The sequence below is a fragment of the Agrilus planipennis genome, unplaced genomic scaffold, assembly GCF_000699045.2.
Source record: "Agrilus planipennis isolate EAB-ADULT unplaced genomic scaffold, Apla_2.0 scaffold84, whole genome shotgun sequence".
Taxonomy (NCBI): domain Eukaryota; kingdom Metazoa; phylum Arthropoda; class Insecta; order Coleoptera; family Buprestidae; genus Agrilus; species Agrilus planipennis.
Window position 1 is genome coordinate 238,619 of NW_020439025.1, and position 18,749 is coordinate 257,367.

At 35.8% G+C, this 18,749-nt stretch overlaps 2 protein-coding genes across 4 annotated transcripts in view; one reads left to right on the forward strand and one right to left on the reverse strand.

The window, feature by feature from the left end:
• LOC108734906 overlaps positions 1-18,749 on the forward strand; it is a 418,148-nt gene that overhangs the window by 150,968 nt on the left and 248,431 nt on the right. The window lies entirely within an intron of this gene.
• Positions 15,438-18,749, reverse strand: part of LOC108734909 (vasotab-like) — a 13,053-nt gene continuing 9,741 nt past the window's right edge. Inside the window, exons 3-5 of one of the 3 annotated variants that reach the window (XM_025976408.1) lie at positions 17,987-18,019; positions 15,793-15,882; positions 15,438-15,466 (exon numbers count right to left, since the gene is read on the reverse strand). In XM_025976408.1, coding sequence (XP_025832193.1) covers positions 15,830-15,882; positions 17,987-18,019 — 86 coding nt within the window. In that variant the 3' untranslated portion in view covers positions 15,438-15,466; positions 15,793-15,829. Of the gene's footprint in view, positions 15,467-15,511; positions 15,696-15,792; positions 15,883-17,096; positions 17,121-17,712; positions 17,803-17,986; positions 18,020-18,749 lie in introns of those variants that run through there. The other 2 variants (XM_025976409.1, XM_025976407.1) reach the window with 2 other exon arrangements.

Consider the following 18,749-nt stretch of genomic DNA (forward strand, 5'->3'; position numbering starts at 1 on the left):
GCTGTCAAACCTACACTAGCAAGGAGATCGGGCTGAAACTATAGCTACAAGCTATCCAAGGATGGTACTATAGAATGTCACCTCAAGGTAGGCCTAGTGGCGTCATCTCTTGGTTAGGCCGGAAACTTATCAATCCACCCTCGTAAAATGATAAAGAGAATTGAATAAAAACATTTACAAAAGGATCTCTCTGTCAATGAAGATCAATATACAAAAAACTAGTTAAGAGGTCTATTTACATTGATAGGAGCGTCGCAATCATTATCGCCCAGGGGTAGTGTCACCAACACCCAGAGTTTGCCACCCGTTACTCTCTTATGGGTAAACTTTATCCCTTCGCGTTCCGGAATCGACTAATTGCGATCAGACTATCGATCCCCGTTCACGCGCTAAACTTTTTGATGATGCGGTGATTATTTGTCAATAGTTCAACATGGATCATTCACTGGTTCTAGAAGTTTCTCTGGTTTAGCTGATATAACGAAAAAACCGACGAAGTCCCTTTTGATGACTTCGCGAAGTTCAATAATTTTCCCAATGACCAGAGCTATCGAACTGGCGTCAAATTCTGCTTGTAAATACATAATTGTTTTCACTTACTGCCTCGTTGCTGCGGAATGCCAAATACGCTTATTTTGCAAGTAAATGAACTCGATATCTGTTTTATGAATTTGAAAAGAAAAGCAACGTTATAGAAAATACCACAAATGGCGTGGTGAGCGCCATCTGTAGTACGATGCTACATTTGAGGATTACCTATGCTCCAACAAGGTCCATTTAAAAATATGGATATCTACTTGCTGAAACGAATAAAATAATTCGAAGTGGTCTGTATTCTGTCGAAACTGCCAGACGCGGATCGCGATTTCGATCTTTTTGGATCTCATCAGCGCGTCGTAGGCAGCTCCGACAGAACACAGACCAACCTTTACCTGCTGTCTTAACAGCGCGTTTTCGTGAGCACCACCACGTCATTTGTGGTATTTTCGAAAACGTGCTGTTAAGATAGCAGGTAAAGGTTGGTCTGTGTTCTGTCGGAGCTGCCTGCGGCATGCTGATGAGATCCAAAAAGATCGAAATCCGATCCGCGTCTGGCAGTTTCGACAGAATACAGACCACTTCGAATTATTTTGTTCGAGCAACGTTACAATTATGAAATATTTAATTAATTTTGAAATATGTTTTGAAGTCCGAAATGGTCTTTTGAATTTCCTTAAAACTTCACTGCGTGACAGTATAACAAGGTATGCGGTTTTCGACATTCATGTTGTAGGTTATTCAACCTTTTGAAACATAATATGCTCACAGAAAATTAATTTAAGTCTTCGAAAGGCGTGCTCGCCGAAAATAAATTGTAGTAGTTTATAGTTTACTCACAGATACGTGAAACATTTTATATTACATTATCATTTAAGTTCTTGGTTCTATACTATAAGGTGTAGGAATTTTTTTATTTAGAACTGCTAGAACTGAATGATCCTTATACACCTACCGGAAAATAAATTAGGAAACCCCTCAAACGGAGAGTGCTAGATAGAAGGAAAATGCTAAAAAGAGAATGGCAAATACTTCAATTACTCAGTGAGTATCTATTTGAAGTATTTCGCACTACTTCATCTACTTAAAGTTATTGAAATATATTTGAAACAGTAAGAATGCAGCTACTCAATAACTTATCAATTGAAATTGGTAATTCCAGTAGTATTCGCTTATTACTCTTCCATGAATCTTATCAGACTACTTCATCCTTGAAGATGCCCGCATTTAGGTATAGAAGTACGTAGTACTTGGAAATTCAAGTACATTAACCGACTACTTGATACTTGCTACTTAAAATAGTATTAATAATGACAGAGTACCTGCTTTGCCCAACGTTGGGCACATGAAAGGCTAATTGAAGGAATAAAAACAGAAACAATAGCCAAGAAAGACCAACATTAGATTACTGTTGGCAAATATATAAGGATGTAATATATTTCAGTGCCAGAAAATGTGAAGAAGGCTCAGGAAAGGATGAAATGAAGGTGGGTGTTTAGTAAGACTAGCGGCTGTATGATCAGGATCGTGTCGAGAATAAATTTCTCTCAGGACAAAGCTCTATTAAATTATCTCACTCTCATGTAGTTCGCAGAGATATGCTATCTGAAATTACTGCAGAACTTAAGAGAGGATGTCAATCATCGTCATCATCGGATCGTCAGTCCTAAGACTGGTTGGTCACGCACCTTCACCGTTCCCTATCCTGAGCTAATCTTCGCATTTCCCTAAAACTAGAGCATCCCACAGCCTTAAGTATTTGCTAACAATAATGTAATCTAGGTCTAGCTCTACTTCTCTTAACTAGTGTTTCTGCCTCTAATGTCTCTGACCTGAGAAGGTGTCCTAACAACACAAGAGTTAAGAGGAGTAGAGATACACTTAAATTAGATTACTGCTCGCAAATAATCAACCTTATGATGATGATGAAAAAATTTATACGGAATACATAATAATAACAAGACGGCGGCGCAACTTGAATTGTATTCTAAATAATAAATTATGGGTGTTTGGCTGTATGCATTCGGGGAATGCCTGAAATTATTAATATTTTAATTAATAAAATATGGTAAATGTTTTCATTGCCCCCTAACATTGGCGGTCGGGGTGGGTGCCCCTATTATCCTTCCCGCCCCCTCCCCTTAAACACGGTCCTACATATGACGATAGTGGTCAAATGAGAAGTTCATAGCGGTCAGTTTTCTGTCGAAACTGCGGAACGCGATTTTGATCTTGTTGGACCTCATCAGTCCGTCGCTGACAGTACCGACAGAACACAGACCGACTATACCCGCTGCCTCGAGACAGCGTTTTGTGGAGTACCACAGGCGGCGTGGTGAACGCCATCTGTGGGCTAGTGCGCATATAGTGGAAATATGGATATCTACTTGCTACCGAGCGGCATGGCCTAGAGGTTTAGACCATTGCCTAGCATTCGGGAGGACACTGGTTCTATTCCGGGTCCGTCTGCCTTCGTCCAAGTTTTTCTGTGGTTTCCTTGGATCAGTTAGGAAAATTCTGCGGTAGTAATATTCCACAGAAAATCTTTCATTCTCTTCTGTCTTCATTTCGTCCGTCTCAACTTTCTTACCAGAACCACCACCCGCCCATCCCCACGATTCTTGATGAGGGCTTTCCGCCCTACCTCCCGGCGTAGTCCGGAGGGACTGCCCGCAAACCAGCATTACTGGCTGGTGGGAATAAATCACCCAAAATTTTTTTTTCTACTTGCAGAATTGAATCTACGGCTTAGCTCATCCCTACGTGGTAGGAGTGTAACAAAAATTTATTTTTAGTCATTAATGATGATGATGAATTTGACAATGTAGGTTACTATCTGCGACCTTCCGAACATCCGCTGCAATTTACATTATTGGGTGGATATACAACATACTTTTAGCAATTGATGTTACTGTTTGCTATAATATTTGATCTGTGGTTTCTTTTGATGTGCAATCAAACCGTTAAGGACTTTTTACATAGTCACATCGTTCAGCTGTACATAAACACTCAGTTGGGTGGGAATTAATTTAACTCGAAAACATTAAACGGCTGGATCACTAAGCGTTTTGCATCAGTTTTCCATAAAGGCGCGTGTGGTAATTGTTCAAATATTATGCAGTAAATTAGCTATACGAATATCAATGTCATGCAATACATATCTTTCCGTTCCATATGTTCTGCGCTAATTTGAACGCAAGTGGCAAATGTTTGATTCTGTACCGATTATTTACATACAACGATACAAACCTTTAATGGCCCTATTAACTGGATGCTCTCGTTATGCCTCAAATAAATGATAGGCTAATGCTAACATTTTTCATGTCGGCTTTGTGCTCTGGATAATAAATACATCACATTTTTTATAAAATGTTAAACAATGAGCAGAACCACAATTGTTGTGATACTGTCAGAATTTATAATTGGAAAACATGAATTTTGGTAACTATTTGGGGGAACAGCGTCACGATATAGTGTAAATACCTATGACAATATTTGAGTAAAATTATATTATTATAAGTTTAATACAAAGGAATTCAATCAAGCTCCAATTATTTTAAATACTTAACTAATGTAAAACAACATGATGCCCTTGCAATTAAGGAACTCAAGGGTAGGTACTTAATAAAATTCAATAAAAAGCGAAGATATTTCTGAAATATTTCCAACACTAATTTTGATGGATTCACAAAATTCATCTGTATGAAATAAAACAGTCAGTACAAAGAAAACAACAATGGATGCTTCGACAGAAATAAAAACGTTGATTTGTTTTCAAACAGTAAACAAAAATTAAATAATAAATTATTCATTCTGTCATGGGAATATGCAGAGGAATCCATTATTAAGGTGAATTTGAAAAGATTTAATAAAGCAGAGCTTATCAATCATTTAAACCTCAGAAATATAAAACAATTTTATTTGAATTTTGTTCATCTGTGGACCGTGAACCGTGAAACTGATGAAATACTGCAAAGTTATAATTTAAAACAACTATTTACTTTCAAACAATACTAATGAATTCTAAAAATTAATATAGATACCTATAAGTCACACTTGGCACTAGTATTTCTTGGGATTTCAGAAAACCGAAATATTTGTAAATCCCAATGCAATAAAAATGTACGTGCAAACAATAGTGCTTAAATATTTATAAAGTATATCTTGTATATTGTGTGTTTAATATTCTATAGAAATAAGTGATACATAGTAAGTATCACTGTAGGTAGCTCAGATCATTATCAGCACTAGCAGCGATAAATATCTACAGCAACTAAAAAGCCGTAACCAAAGAAGTAACGAGACTCTTCAACAATTTGAGTGTGATATGGAGCGCCTGGTAAGATTAGCCCACCCCTCTTCCCCTCAAGAGTTTATAGACCAACTGGTGGTACAAATATTTATCGATGGATTCAGGGACGCCGAACTACTTCAAGTCCTAAAATTAGCACGCCACAGGACTCCAAATGAAGCACTGTCACACGACCTGGAGTTTGAAGCGGCGAAACAAGTTCCTAAGCCCATATACGGGTACGACAGACAGAAATCGACCATAATCCGATGACAAAAAGGTGTCATGTCACTAATCAGAGAATGTGTAATCGATGTGAAGGAAGCCACTGCCAGAAACGGGAGAATAGAACCAAAAGTGTTGAGAATGTGGAAGAACTAGTAAATTTGCTTGAAGATTGCAAGAACTACAGTGGTCGTCTGAGGTGCTGGAATTGCGGGAACCTAGGGCACATAAGTCGAGAGTGCCCCTCAAATAAAACAAATCAGTCGGAAAACTAAGATCAGCCAACTTTATGGGGCGCAAGTTGGCTCACCCTCACCAAGCCCTCGAAGAAATCATCATTTCAAGACTGGATAGTAGTAACTCATTATTCATAGAAGGCTGCATAAATCAGCACAATGTTAGAACGGTTGTGGCACAGGAGCATCCAGCACAATCTTTGTCCTTGACGTGGTATCAAAATGACGAATTCAACCTTTGGCTAATCTTAACTACACCTACCCGAGAGACTTTACCAATCCATGGACAATGTAACGTGGAAATTAGAATTGGAAATGCGATTTTATCCAGTTGGGTACAGTTCAGAGAACCCATCATTGTGGATGGTGGTGTGTTATCCCAAGTACAAGAAAGCAAGGAAAGGGTTATCGGGTACTTTAGAAAAACACTCTCGAAATTAGAACGAAGTTATCGTGTCACTCGTCGAGAGCTACTGGTGGTAGTTAAAACCCTCGAGCATTTCCACAAGAACTGTATGGAAGGAAATTCCTTTTAAGAACAGATCACGCTTCCCTGAAGTGGCCAATGCAAATGAACACAGAAGGACACATTGCACGATGGTTACAACAACTCTAAGAATATGGATTTGACATCGAGCATCGTCCAGGCAATTAACATGGCAACGCAGATGCACTTTCCCTGAGACCTTGCGTAGAAAACTGCAAACATTGCTTATTTGCGGAGAAAAAGGAAGAGCTGGCATCGATCTGTTGCAATCTTACCGCCGTTCAGCCTGAGGGATCCTGGGAGGATAAGGCATTTATAAAAGACCAGAGTAAGGAGGAAGATATTGGCCCAATAGTGGGATGGAAAGAAGCCGGAATCTCAAGATCATCATAGGCACATGTGCCACCTAAGTCAAACAACGAAAAGTTATTGGGCACAGTGGACTTCCTTAATCTTAGACTACTGCGTTTTGAAGAGAATGTGGGAAAATTCAGTTGGAACCAGAAACAAGCTCGAAGTTGTATTTCCGAAGAAAATAATTTCAGAAGTCCTAGAGGCAGTCCATGGGGGCATTACTAAGACTCTAAGAAATATTCTATTGGCCACGAAGTAGGAGTGTATATTACATAACATTAAAACTTTGTAAGGTTAAATAAATAGTAAGTTTTTAAGGGTTTCAAGGTTTTATGGAAAATAATATTAATTTCCGTGAGCAAAGCCGCGGGAAAATACTTTATACTTTATAATATGGATTATCGTTTATTTAAATAAATCGATGCAATAAGACGTAGATTATTAGATAACTTTGTTAGCATTACATTATTTAAAGATTTTATAAAGCATTACCAAATGTAGAAGGGGTTCACAATGAATTGAAAAGTGCGTGACATATTTTACGAGCAGTCCTTTTCCAGCTGTCTTATAAATATTAAACATCCTATACGGTATCCCAAAGTCGATCGATTCGTTATGCTTCCATTTCAACTTTCTCGGCAATTTATTCTGCAACTATATTGGACTAAATTAATAGGTACGCGTTTAGGAGCGCAAAGGGTGTTACCCAGTGGGATTCGTCCATCACGAAACAAACGTAAAATGTGCAAAAGCATGCTATGAAACAACGGAATGTTGCATAATTTAGTCCAGTTGGATGTTCATTTAGAAACGCGATTAGTTTGCATAATCCTCGCGTTGGGTTTCCTACAGTTTTAAGTAAATTAAAAAAAAGAAAAAAGAATCAACCAATCCTATAGAACACTCACTTCCATGCAAATGTGAATTTTGTGACAACACGGTTTTAAGTAGACTCAGCATCTAAAATTCAATTAAAACTGACCTAATGGTTATTTTCCAATTTTTTTTATTAACTTTACTATTTATACGTCGCCTGCACGGTTATTTGACTGCTATCACATGGTTTTATCGTATTCCATTGACTAGCACATTGCTAATATCATATCACATTCATAGTTTCAATTACAATGAATTCAAATAAAAATATAAAGAAATGAAAGCACGTAAGGCTTCTTTTTCAAAATTACATAATTGAAAAATCTACTTTTTCACCATCAAACACACTGCATGCTATTAGGATCCGTCAAATGGGCATACACCATCTGGTGGCAAAATTTATAACTCGAATGAGGGAAAAATTTACATAGGAACTGTGCACGCAAATTGTAAAATTGTTTATTAAAATAATAAAACACGTTAAAAAAGTAAAATTTTTTTTGATGATGGAGTCGACAAAGTTTTCTTCTAAAGTTAAATCAAATAAAAAGTTAATATGTTCAGTGAAAAGCTGCAATAGCACTTCAGACATAGATCTTCACTCTTCACCTACATTAGCTACTTTCCAATAAAAACTAACCGTTTTATATATGAAAAAAGTATTTTCGGAAAATTAGAGAAAAAAGTAAACTAATGGAAGCTTGGATGAAAGCAGTAGGTATCAAAGAAGTGAATTCCGGAATAAAAATTTGTTCACGTCATTTTAATGCACATGATTATATTTCAGCAAGTATTTACCATCAGCCATAACCTTAATATTTAAAACTAGAATCATACTAAAATTATAAAGTGAGAAATTATTTATTCCTGTGTAATTGATTTAATACAATTCTAATGATACAATATAAGTATTTTGAGGTTAAGAACCTATACAACAACAAAGTTGCAATAATGCGTTTGCAACGTTTTCTTAAATAGGCTTTGCACGTGCAAGTTATTGATATGATATTGCTGAAATTACCCAGAATCACCTCACCAATTATATAACGTGAATCACTTTTTAAATCCGAAGTTTGTAAAAAGTAGGCAGTAAACTTGACGCAATTTGAAGGCTAGCTTCCGGATTTGTTATTTCCGAATTTTATAATGTGATTGGCATTAAAAACACGCTCACCTTCAACGAAATTTCCTTTCCGAGGCTTTGTGTCAGCCCAATCACATATTGTGTCAATACTTGGAAATTGCACGGTACACTATAGGAACTACGATAAATTTTCCCTAATCGGCGCCATGTTTTTAGGCTCCTCCAATTTGACGGATCCCAATACAGTATTTATTATTAGCATTTTATTTAACTAGGAAGTCTTGCTCAGGTTCTAGGGCTCAAATGGCATGAAGGTTAAAACAACGGACTCGAAATGCAAGCTTTTGAAATTCAAAACGATTAACAATGAGATTAACCTCAATACGTTCACTGTTTCTGTACTATCTACAAAGTTCTCTAAATACCCTCAGGGTCTGCTCAACGGAACTGCCACCGAGCCAGTAGTTTAGGCAACTACAGCAGGATCTCTTAACTCGGGATCTGTAGCAATAGCAGCATTAAGGAAGATGAGGTAACAAATAATTATCATGCAAATCTAACGTTACACAGACCAAAATAATAGATAGACTGAAGCACATCTGCAAAGGGTACGATCCACGCAAAAATATTTATTAAACAAGTAATAGTTGTCATCAGTAAAAATTATCATCATATCAGCAACCTACAAACACTGAGGAAGAGTCCGCAAGACAAGAGGAGATGCGTTATCATAAGAGTAAACTAGATTTACTCTTTTAAGTCCATCTTGTCGCTTTCGTGCCATGCGATGGGCTAGTAAAAGTCTGTTCTTTTAGAATACATCTTTTGTGGCTGAATGTTGGAAAGGTTTGGGTGAAACAAAGGAACAATAGGGGGTCATCTATGCATGGGAGAACGTTAGACCATATGTCACCAGTAATAATTTTAAACCACGAGATTGTTATTAATCGTATGCCTGTACGTGAGTTTGTTTTTCAGCATCTAATATAAAATTAGATCTAGCCCGAAATCTCAAGTACAATGTTTCTCGGTGATATTGAAATTTTCGAATCAGAACCTGATTTCAATTGCTAAACAGATTTCTTATTAATCAGTAAAATGCATGTTTCGTGTAAAACAAAGTATGATTTAAACAGAAGACAGCAAATTCATGAAGGAGAAGAACATGCAGCGACAGTATGGAAGTTTTTCATTAAATTTGAATAAAATCCAACAACTTCTTTTTCTCCCGCTGGGACTTATCCTACTTACTTGGAGTCGACTTTCCTTGTTCTAATTTCCATTTCGCTTCCACTTTCTACCGTTGTCAGCCAAGTGGAGGATGGTCTTCGTCGTTAATTTTTTGTTAACATGTAAATAAAAGTCACTTTGATGTTCACCAAATATATTCCTTTTGTTTTCTATCCAGAAAGATAACTCCTGCTGTTCAACGAAACAATCGCATTTCAAAGGTATGCGGTTTATTGAGATTCTGTTTATTTGTCGTTCACATCATGAACCAAACAGACCTGCAGGTCTGATAGCTGTTTTATATATTTTCCCCTTGACTCTTAGATGATTTTTCTTGTCACTGTAGTTCCAATACAGAAACTTCTATTGTCCGGGTTGGTAGTGCCATCAAATATGCGATACATACCTATGGTCAAAGCTACTGTTATCAGCATTCTATAAAAATAGTATTTTTGTTAATACACAGACAAAGCAACGAAAAGGAGCCGCAATTCGAAAAGGGAATCAGTTTCGAATTGCTGTTTTTAAACACACACATAGGAATAATTGATAAAATGTCTATCATTTNAGAGACTAGCAAGTCCAACGGTGGCGCACACAACTTGGTAGTGCCATCAAATATGCGATACATACCTATGGTCAAAGCTACTGTTATCAGCATTCTATAAAAATAGTATTTTTGTTAATACACAGACAAAGCAACGAAAACGAGCCGCAATTCGAAAAGGGAATCAGTTTCGAATTGCTGTTTTTAAACACACACATAGGAATAATTGATAAAATGTCTATCATTTACCTGGTAAATTCTTCCATAAAACGATTGCTGCGGAAACTAGCATTGGCGCAAGCTAGATACTGACCGATAGTTTTGTATGCCAAAACGTGAACTGTTAAATAATTACCGAATTATCGATTTCAGTAACGGCTNCTGCAGGTCTGATAGCTGTTTTATATATTTTCCCCTTGACTCTTAGAAGATTTTTCTTGTCACTGTAGTTCCAATACAGAAACTTCTATTGTCCGGGTTGGTAGTGCCATCAAATATGCGATACATACCTATGGTCAAAGCTACTGTTATCAGCATTCTATAAAAATAGTATTTTTGTTAATACTAAGACAAAGCAACGAAAAGGAGCCGCAATTCGAAAAGTGAATCAGTTTCGAATTGCTGTTTTTAAACACACACATAAGAATAATTGATAAAATGTCTATCATTTACCTGGTAAATTCTTCCATAAAACGATTGCTGCGGAAACTAGCATTGGCGCAAGCTAGATACTGACCGATAGTTTTGTATGCCAAAACGTGAACTGTTAAATAATTACCGAATTATCGATTTCAGTAATGGCTCACAGATTTAAAGCTCACAAGCTTTTGTAAATGAAACATTATTAAAAAGGCTACCTATGCTGAATCTGTTTTATGGATAGGAAGGTAGGCAACCAGTGTTTTTACGAGAACTTTTGATGACAACAGGTCCACCAAAGAAATAAAATACTTATATCAAATCCTTAAAATAAATATACAGGGTATTTGTGAAATAAGTGATAAACCTGTAGGAGGCAAAAGGGCACTACAAGTAAATGTTTGATGATCCGAAAGTTCAGTTTACTAGAAAAAGCTATTTGGAAGACAGACAAGGGTCAGTCTGACCGTAATTGGATCATGTAAGGAAACACGACAATGCAACACCGCATTCAACCAGCTGATAATTAGCAGCATTTGTATTGTATTTCTTTTGCATTTTTGGCTCATGCATTATTTCGTATTTGTTATAAACCAGATTAAGTATGATTGACAATGTTTATGTTACAGCTGGCCTAAAGCAGTTCTTAATTATTTTAATGTTGTAGGCTTGTATGTATGCAGACAATCGAAGTAACTGACAGTAGGTTAGGTTGTCAGTGCCATAAGTCAGTGCAGAATAGTACCTAAACAAACAGTTTCTTAGACGCTATATCTAAATCCGCTTCACTTTATTAAATGCAGTTGTATTAGTAAACTCATATATTAAAAGCCAGTGAAGATTAACTATTAATTAATGTTTTTTACGACTGTAAGATAATCGCTTTAAATTAAATAAGCTAAATGCCGAACGTTTTTGCGCGACTCACAAATAACTTTGGTAGGCTTCTAATTATTATGTGTAGTAGTAGCGTAGTTGTTGATATTTAGTTCATTATTAGTCGTTCCAAACCGTTCTCCTATCTATGTAACTGCTTTGATGTTATCGTAATATCACTGCACATTGCCAATTCACACCCAGGTTCTCTGGTTTTCTTTTTTTTGTTCCCCAACCACGGTGCTTTACACCTGGTTTCCAGGCTTGCTGCTTATTTCAGAACCTGTATATATGATTGAAGATGTTCAAGCAAGTCGTGGTGAAAACTTTTTAATTGCTTTACATAATCAAGCACAAATTACTACAAATCGCGTATGATAACGCCATCGCGTTTGAGAACGCCATCTGTAGGAAATTACTATGTACCTACCATTCAAAAAGTCTGACAAGATGCATAAGAATGTCAACTGTCGAACTGAGCTCACGTCGGAGCGCGTGCGCATGATTAACAACAGTCAACGTTTTCGTAATGTACAGTTTGAGATGAGATTTCTTGATAATTGCTGTGATCGGTGAATGCAGGAAATGATTTTCATTGGCCATGGTGAGCTTTAACGTTTCCATTAAATATTAGATACATTTATTGTTTTCGTGCCACTTTAGGGCGCGAGTACTGTACTCCTTATGCGTCTTGTGCGAATGAATTTATAGAACTGCCGATCAAGGTCAAGTTTTTAATCCAAAAGTAAAAGTAATTATAATTGAATAGATTAAATCCATGTACAACTTTGTTAACTATTAAAAGGGGAACATATATAATAACCAAAAATTCACGTTTTGGGGAATAAAACTTTCTGTCTCCATGTAGCTGGCGCCAATGCTGGCTTTCCACAACAATCGTTTTATGGACGAATTCGCTTTAACTTGACACTTTATATCTATCAAATGGCTTTATTACACTCGCCGAATTCGTCCCCTGCACTTCAATACTAGATATTTTATCAATTAATCCGATGTGTGTACTCACGAACTGCAATTCGAAAGAGGAACATCATCTCGATATTTTATTTGTCAGCGAATGGTCTTGCAGCAATTGAAAAATGTGAATTATTTATCTCACGTATCGCCTAGTCTAGATTTAAGGACTTTTCCGATATGACGCATTAAACTGGATGTCGTCTTTTCCCAAGTTAATATTTTATTGACGATAAAAATGCTAATATATATAGGTAGGTAGGTACTGCGTAATCGAAATTATCATAGCGCACTGCAGTTATAAGATTTTATTTGGTTTGGAGATAAATTAAATGATGGATATTCATTACTACTGTACTACGTTTTCCAGTCAATTTATTCAATTGCTTGATTAGAAAATACCTATTCCATAAAGTTAATACACGCTCGATAAATCAAAAAAATAAATAACAACGACAACACTCACTTTGTGTACATTTGTACCATAACCAAATTTAACCTAACCTGGCCTATGTCACCGAACAATACTTTTGTTATTCCTTAAGATAATAAGATTGTGCTATGTCTGTATTTTCATTACAGAAATGCCAAACCCAAAGAAAAGATTATTTGATTAGTTTAAATATAGGTTGGGTTTGTCATTTACAGCAACCCATCCTTACCTAGCCGACCTATGTTACTATACGGTGCTTTTCGATAACTGCTTAGGGTCATAAGTAATCGTAACTATTTGAGGACATCTTCAACTCTTACAATATGCCAACGTATTATTTGTATATTAAAACAGATCATTTATTATTAAAACAATATTGCTAATTATCGTAAATAAATATTAGGAAGGAAGTCAGGGAGGGATGCACACTGTCACCGCTACTTTTTAATCTATACATCGAAAACGCGATCAACATCATTAAAGACAGTACAACTGTAGGAATAGATGGAGCAAAAATTAATATGCTTATATTTGCAGATAGCAAGGAGGATTTAGAGACAGTTTTAAATAAAACGGTATTGACGAAACAGTATTATGTAAAAATAAATAAAAGTAAAACAAAAATACTGGCATGCAAGGGAAGAGAAAGTAAGGAAACAGCGAATATAAAGATAGGACACGAAGGTTTAGAAGAAGTGGCTGATATTAGGTATCTAGGAAGTCAGATAAGTCAGGACGAAAAGAGTAACAGGGATGTAAAGCAGAGAATAGCGCATGGTCGAGTCGCATCAAATAACTTATATGCTCGCGAACAGTTAATTTAGAAATTCGAAAAAGATTGTTAAGGGTGTATATTTTGGAGCGCGGTGCTGTACGGGTGCGAAACATGGACAGTGGGTGCAGCGGAAAAGACAAAGTTAAAATCGTCCGAAATGTAGTGTTACAGGCGAATGATGATGATATCGTGAATAGAGAAGGTTAGGAATGAAGAGGTATTAGAAAGAATAGGGGAACAGAGGACTCCATAGAAGTAGAGATAGGTTGGTAGGACACCTTCTCAGGCATGAAGGTCTAGTCAGAGACATATTACAGGCAGAAACGGGAGTTAGGAGGGNTTTTACTTTTAGAACTATTATCAATTTTTACAGTTTTTATAAAAGTCACAAAATTTGCTTTCTATCTTACCTCCACAAACGCCAGGTTTCAGGAATCTGTAATCTGCAAGAAATATTAAGCTTTCATTGTAGTAGTATTACAAAAAAATTCCTTAGGTGAAGGTATTTAACTTTTTAAAGCACTTTATTCTGTATTGGAAATACAATGATCACTTGGCGAAAGATTTAACATTACATTGACTTATGTTTGTTTCATAATTGTTTTAATTCTTGACTGTCCTTTCGGTCTTTACACCATTTTCAAAAGAGCACTTTATAATATTGATTCTGCTCTTAAATACTAAATGCCTTTTTAGATGGTAAGTTGTAGGAGTAGAATGATGAGAATTAAATTTGACCATTCGTGACAACATGGCTTTTCTTAATAGCTTTCAATGTTATAGTCAGCGACAACCCCCTTTACTTTACTTATCCTCAGTTATTCAAAACGGGCACTTAACAATTGATTTTCTTGAAATTTTAGTATGCTGTTCAGTTCACCGTGCTAATTAAGAATGTATATACAATATTAGGCAAGGAAGTTAATTCTTTCCCTAATTTAGGCGATTAGAATCAAACATAACCCACATCTAAACTAACTAACCAAAGGACTGATTTTGTACCATTTTATAAAGAGTTCTCATATTAAATACTAACCTATAGCATAGAACTGTAATACTAAATGCGCTCCTGGGTGGTAAATTGTAAGAGTAGAATAATGAAAATTAAATATTGTTATTTTTGACACATGGCCTTTCTTAATAACTTTCAATATTATAGTTAGCGACAACCCGCTTCGCTGGGTTTTCATTCTCAGGTATTCAAAACGGGTATTTGGTAATTAATTCGTAAGCCGGAAAAATCTCGAACATTATAAGAGATTCAAATCATTTTTTATTAGCAAAATGTCGGTAAGTGATGCAGTTATAGATCTACAAAGTGGGCAAATAATCATAAATTTGGTAAAAACTACTTGCTGACATTTTGTTATTCCTCTTAAGTTCCACTATATGGAGGTTAATTCCCACTCGTTGGTTCTCACAGTATGTAATTTGAAAATTCTATTGTATGCATGTACATGACTTATCTCATTTGTATTATGGTGGTAAGAGATGACAGACAACGGACTAGGACGCGCCTGTCCGCTGTAGGCCGCATCAAACCCAAAGGTCATTTTACACGACGCGTGGATCGGCATTTTACGCACCCACCGATGAGATGACAGACAACGGACTAGGACGCGCCTGTCCGCTGTAGGCGGCTTCAAACCCAAAGGTCATATTACACGACGCGTGGATCGGCATTTTACGCACCCACCGATGAGATGACAGACAACGGACTAGGACGCGCCTGTCCGCTGTAGACGGCATCAAACCCAAAGGTCATTTTACACGACGCGTGGATCGGCATTTTACGCACCCACCGATGAGATGACAGACAACGGACTAGGACGCGCTTGTCCGCTGTAGGAGGCTTCAAACCCAAAGGTCATAGCGTATATCTTCGTAAATTTTATAAAAGTCTGTAAAATAAGAAAAGCATATTAGATCGGGTATTACTTAAGGTAACGGAACAATTAGAGCCAAAAAATATCAGACTGTTCCTATCCTGTTTACTAAAATAATTATCACATCTTAAGCGTATTCTGTGAACAACAATCAACATGTTTTCAGTTATTTGTAAACCTAATAGGAACAGTGTGATATTTGTTAAGCCTGATGATGACCGAAACTGACGGTCGAGACGTCGTCCTGTAATAAATAAAAACTTCACTCCAGAACAATTGTTGATTTATTGGCAAAATTAGAGTCTTGAAATGTAAAAATTTTTATGATTTGGTTTACGTACCGTGTATTGTTCCATGTACATTGAAATCATTATTTTTCTAATGTGCATCGGCAAACTGGTTGGTGCTAGATCTAGCCTTTGACTCATCTGCTGTTGGTAGAAAGATATTTGCTAAGTGATTGTACAAACTTACATACATAGAAAAGTCACAGACAAAAGCTTCTCATTTTTGTTGAAAAAAGGTTTATAGTTTATCTTTTCTTTACGAAAGAGGAACATCATCTCGATATTTTATTTGTCAGCGAATGGTCTTGCAGCAATTGAAAAATGTGAATTATTTATCTCACGTATCGCCTAGTCTAGATTTAAGGACTTTTCCGATATGACGCATTAAACTGGATGTCGTCTTTTCCCAAGTTAATATTTTATTGACGATAAAAATGCTAATATATATAGGTAGGTAGGTACTGCGTAATCGAAATTATCATAGCGCACTGCAGTTATAAGATTTTATTTGGTTTGGAGATTAAATTAAATGCTGGATATTCATTACTACTGTACTACGTTTCCCAGTCAATTTATTCAATNCAAGCTAAGCTAAAGAAGAAGGCAGGAGGTGTATGGACAGAAGAAAGACGAAAGCAACAAAGCGAAAGGATGAAGGACTACTGGAGGATAAGAGCAAGAGAGAAAAGAAAATCATGAATAGTTGTTTTCCGTGGTCCCTAGATGGCCGGATTCGAAAGAAGAAGAAGAAGTCAGACAGGGATGGACATTGTCACCGCTACTTTGGTAGGACACCTTCTCAGGCATGTAGGTCAAGTCAGGGACATATTAGAGCCAGAAGCAGGGGTTAAGAAGAGTAGAAGTAGATTATTGTTCGAAAATAGTTAAGGATGTGGGTTGTTTAAGTTTTAAGGAAATGCGAAGATTAGCTCAGAATAGGAAAGAGTGGAGGTACGTGTCCAACCAGTCTTAGGACTGACGACCTTATGATCGTGATGAAGTAGGTATTTTGAAAAGCAATATCCTTGCCAGAATTTTATTGGCGATATTTATCAGAAAACGATTCTGGATTCTCCTTTTATTTAAGTATTTTTAAAAACATATTGGTTTACTTGACAATGTCATTTTGAAATACTTTTGTGATGTTTAAATTATTGAGAAACGGTAACAGATTCTTCTTTAAACACATGTTAAAGAAATTAAACAACGAAACATATGAATATTTTTTATTAGGAAGGAAAATGAAAAAACAAGTAGGTAAACTGTTCTAGTATTACATGTAATAAATTTGATATAAAAAACTTATAAATCCAAATTAAAATTAACTCTTAGTACTAGATAATTGAAGTCTTTGCGTATGTCTTCGAAAATTCTATAAAACTCTGTAAGATAAGAAAAGCATATTAGATCGGGTATTACTTAAGATAACGGAACAATCAGAGCCAAAAAAGGGTAAAACTCACAAAATTTATTTTGGTTTTGATTATTCTATTATTACTAGAAGGCGACGAAATGGAGTCTAATTATTTGAAATGTTATAACTTTCTATGATTTCTGTATAAAAAGGAATCTAATTTTGTTGGTTGTTGTGTAATAATTTTTACATTTCAAGACTATAATTTTGCCAATAAACCAACAATAGTTCAGGAGTTCTTGTAGTTATTACAGTGCAGCGTTTCGACCGTCAGTTTCGGTTTTCATCAGGCTTAACGAACATCACACTGTTCCTATCAGGTTTACTAAAATAATTATCACATCTTACGCGTATTCTGTGAACAACAATCAACATGTTTTCAGTTTGAGGTTATATATCATATTTGTAAACCTGATAGGAACGGTATGGTATTCGTTAAGCCTGATGATGACCGAAACTGACGGTCGAAACGTCGCAAACTTCACTCCTGAACTATAGTTGGTTTATTGGCAAAATTAGAGTCTTGAAATGTAAAAATTTTTATGATTTGGTTTACGTACCGTGTATTGTTCGATGTACATTGAAGTCACTATTTTTCTAATGTGCATCGGCAAACTGGTTGGTGCTAGATCTAGCCTTTGACTCATCTGCTGTTGGTAGAAAGATATTTGCTAAGTGATTGTACAAACTTACATACATAGAAAAGTCACAGACAAAAGCTTCTCCTTTTTGTTAAAAAGGGTTTATCGTTTCTTTATCCTTTATTTTACTTTTAGAACTATTATCAATTTTGACCGTTTTTATAAAAGTCACAAAATTTGCTTTCTATCTTACCTCCACAAACGCCAGCTCTCAGGAATGTGTAATCTGCAAAAAATTTTAAACTTTCATTGTAGTAGTATTACAAAAAAATTCTTTAGGGTGTATTTCACTTTTCTGGTTATTTTTAAAAGAACTTTATTCTGTATTGGAAATACAATGATCACTTGCCGAAACATTTAACATTACATTGACTTATGTTTGTTTCATAATTGTATTTTAATTCTTGACTGTCCTTTCGGTCTTTACACCATTTTCAAAAGAGTACTTTATAATATTGACTCTGCTCTTAAATACTAAATGCCTTTTTAGATGGTAAGTTGTAGGAGTAGAATAATGAGAATTAAATTTGACCATTCGTGACAACATGGCTTATCTTAATAGCTAGTTATAGTTAGCGACAACCGCCTTTACTGGGTACTTATTCTTAGTTATTCAAAACGGGCACTTAACAATTGATTTACTTGAAATTTTAGTATGCTGTTCAGCTCACCGTGTTAATTAAAAATGTATATACAATATTAGGTGAGGAAACCATTTCTTTCCCTTCCGTAGAAAAAATCTCCATTGAACTTCAATGGGAATCAATGGAAGATTTGTAAGTTCCATTCAAAGCCATTTGGCATAAATGGAAAAATAATTGTTTCCATTTACAATAATTCCATTAATATTTACATAGGAAAAATTTCCATTGATTTTCAATGGGAACCAATGCAAAATTTATAAATTCTATTTAAAACCATTAAATGGAAAGAATCTATTTTGCTATATCAAAAAT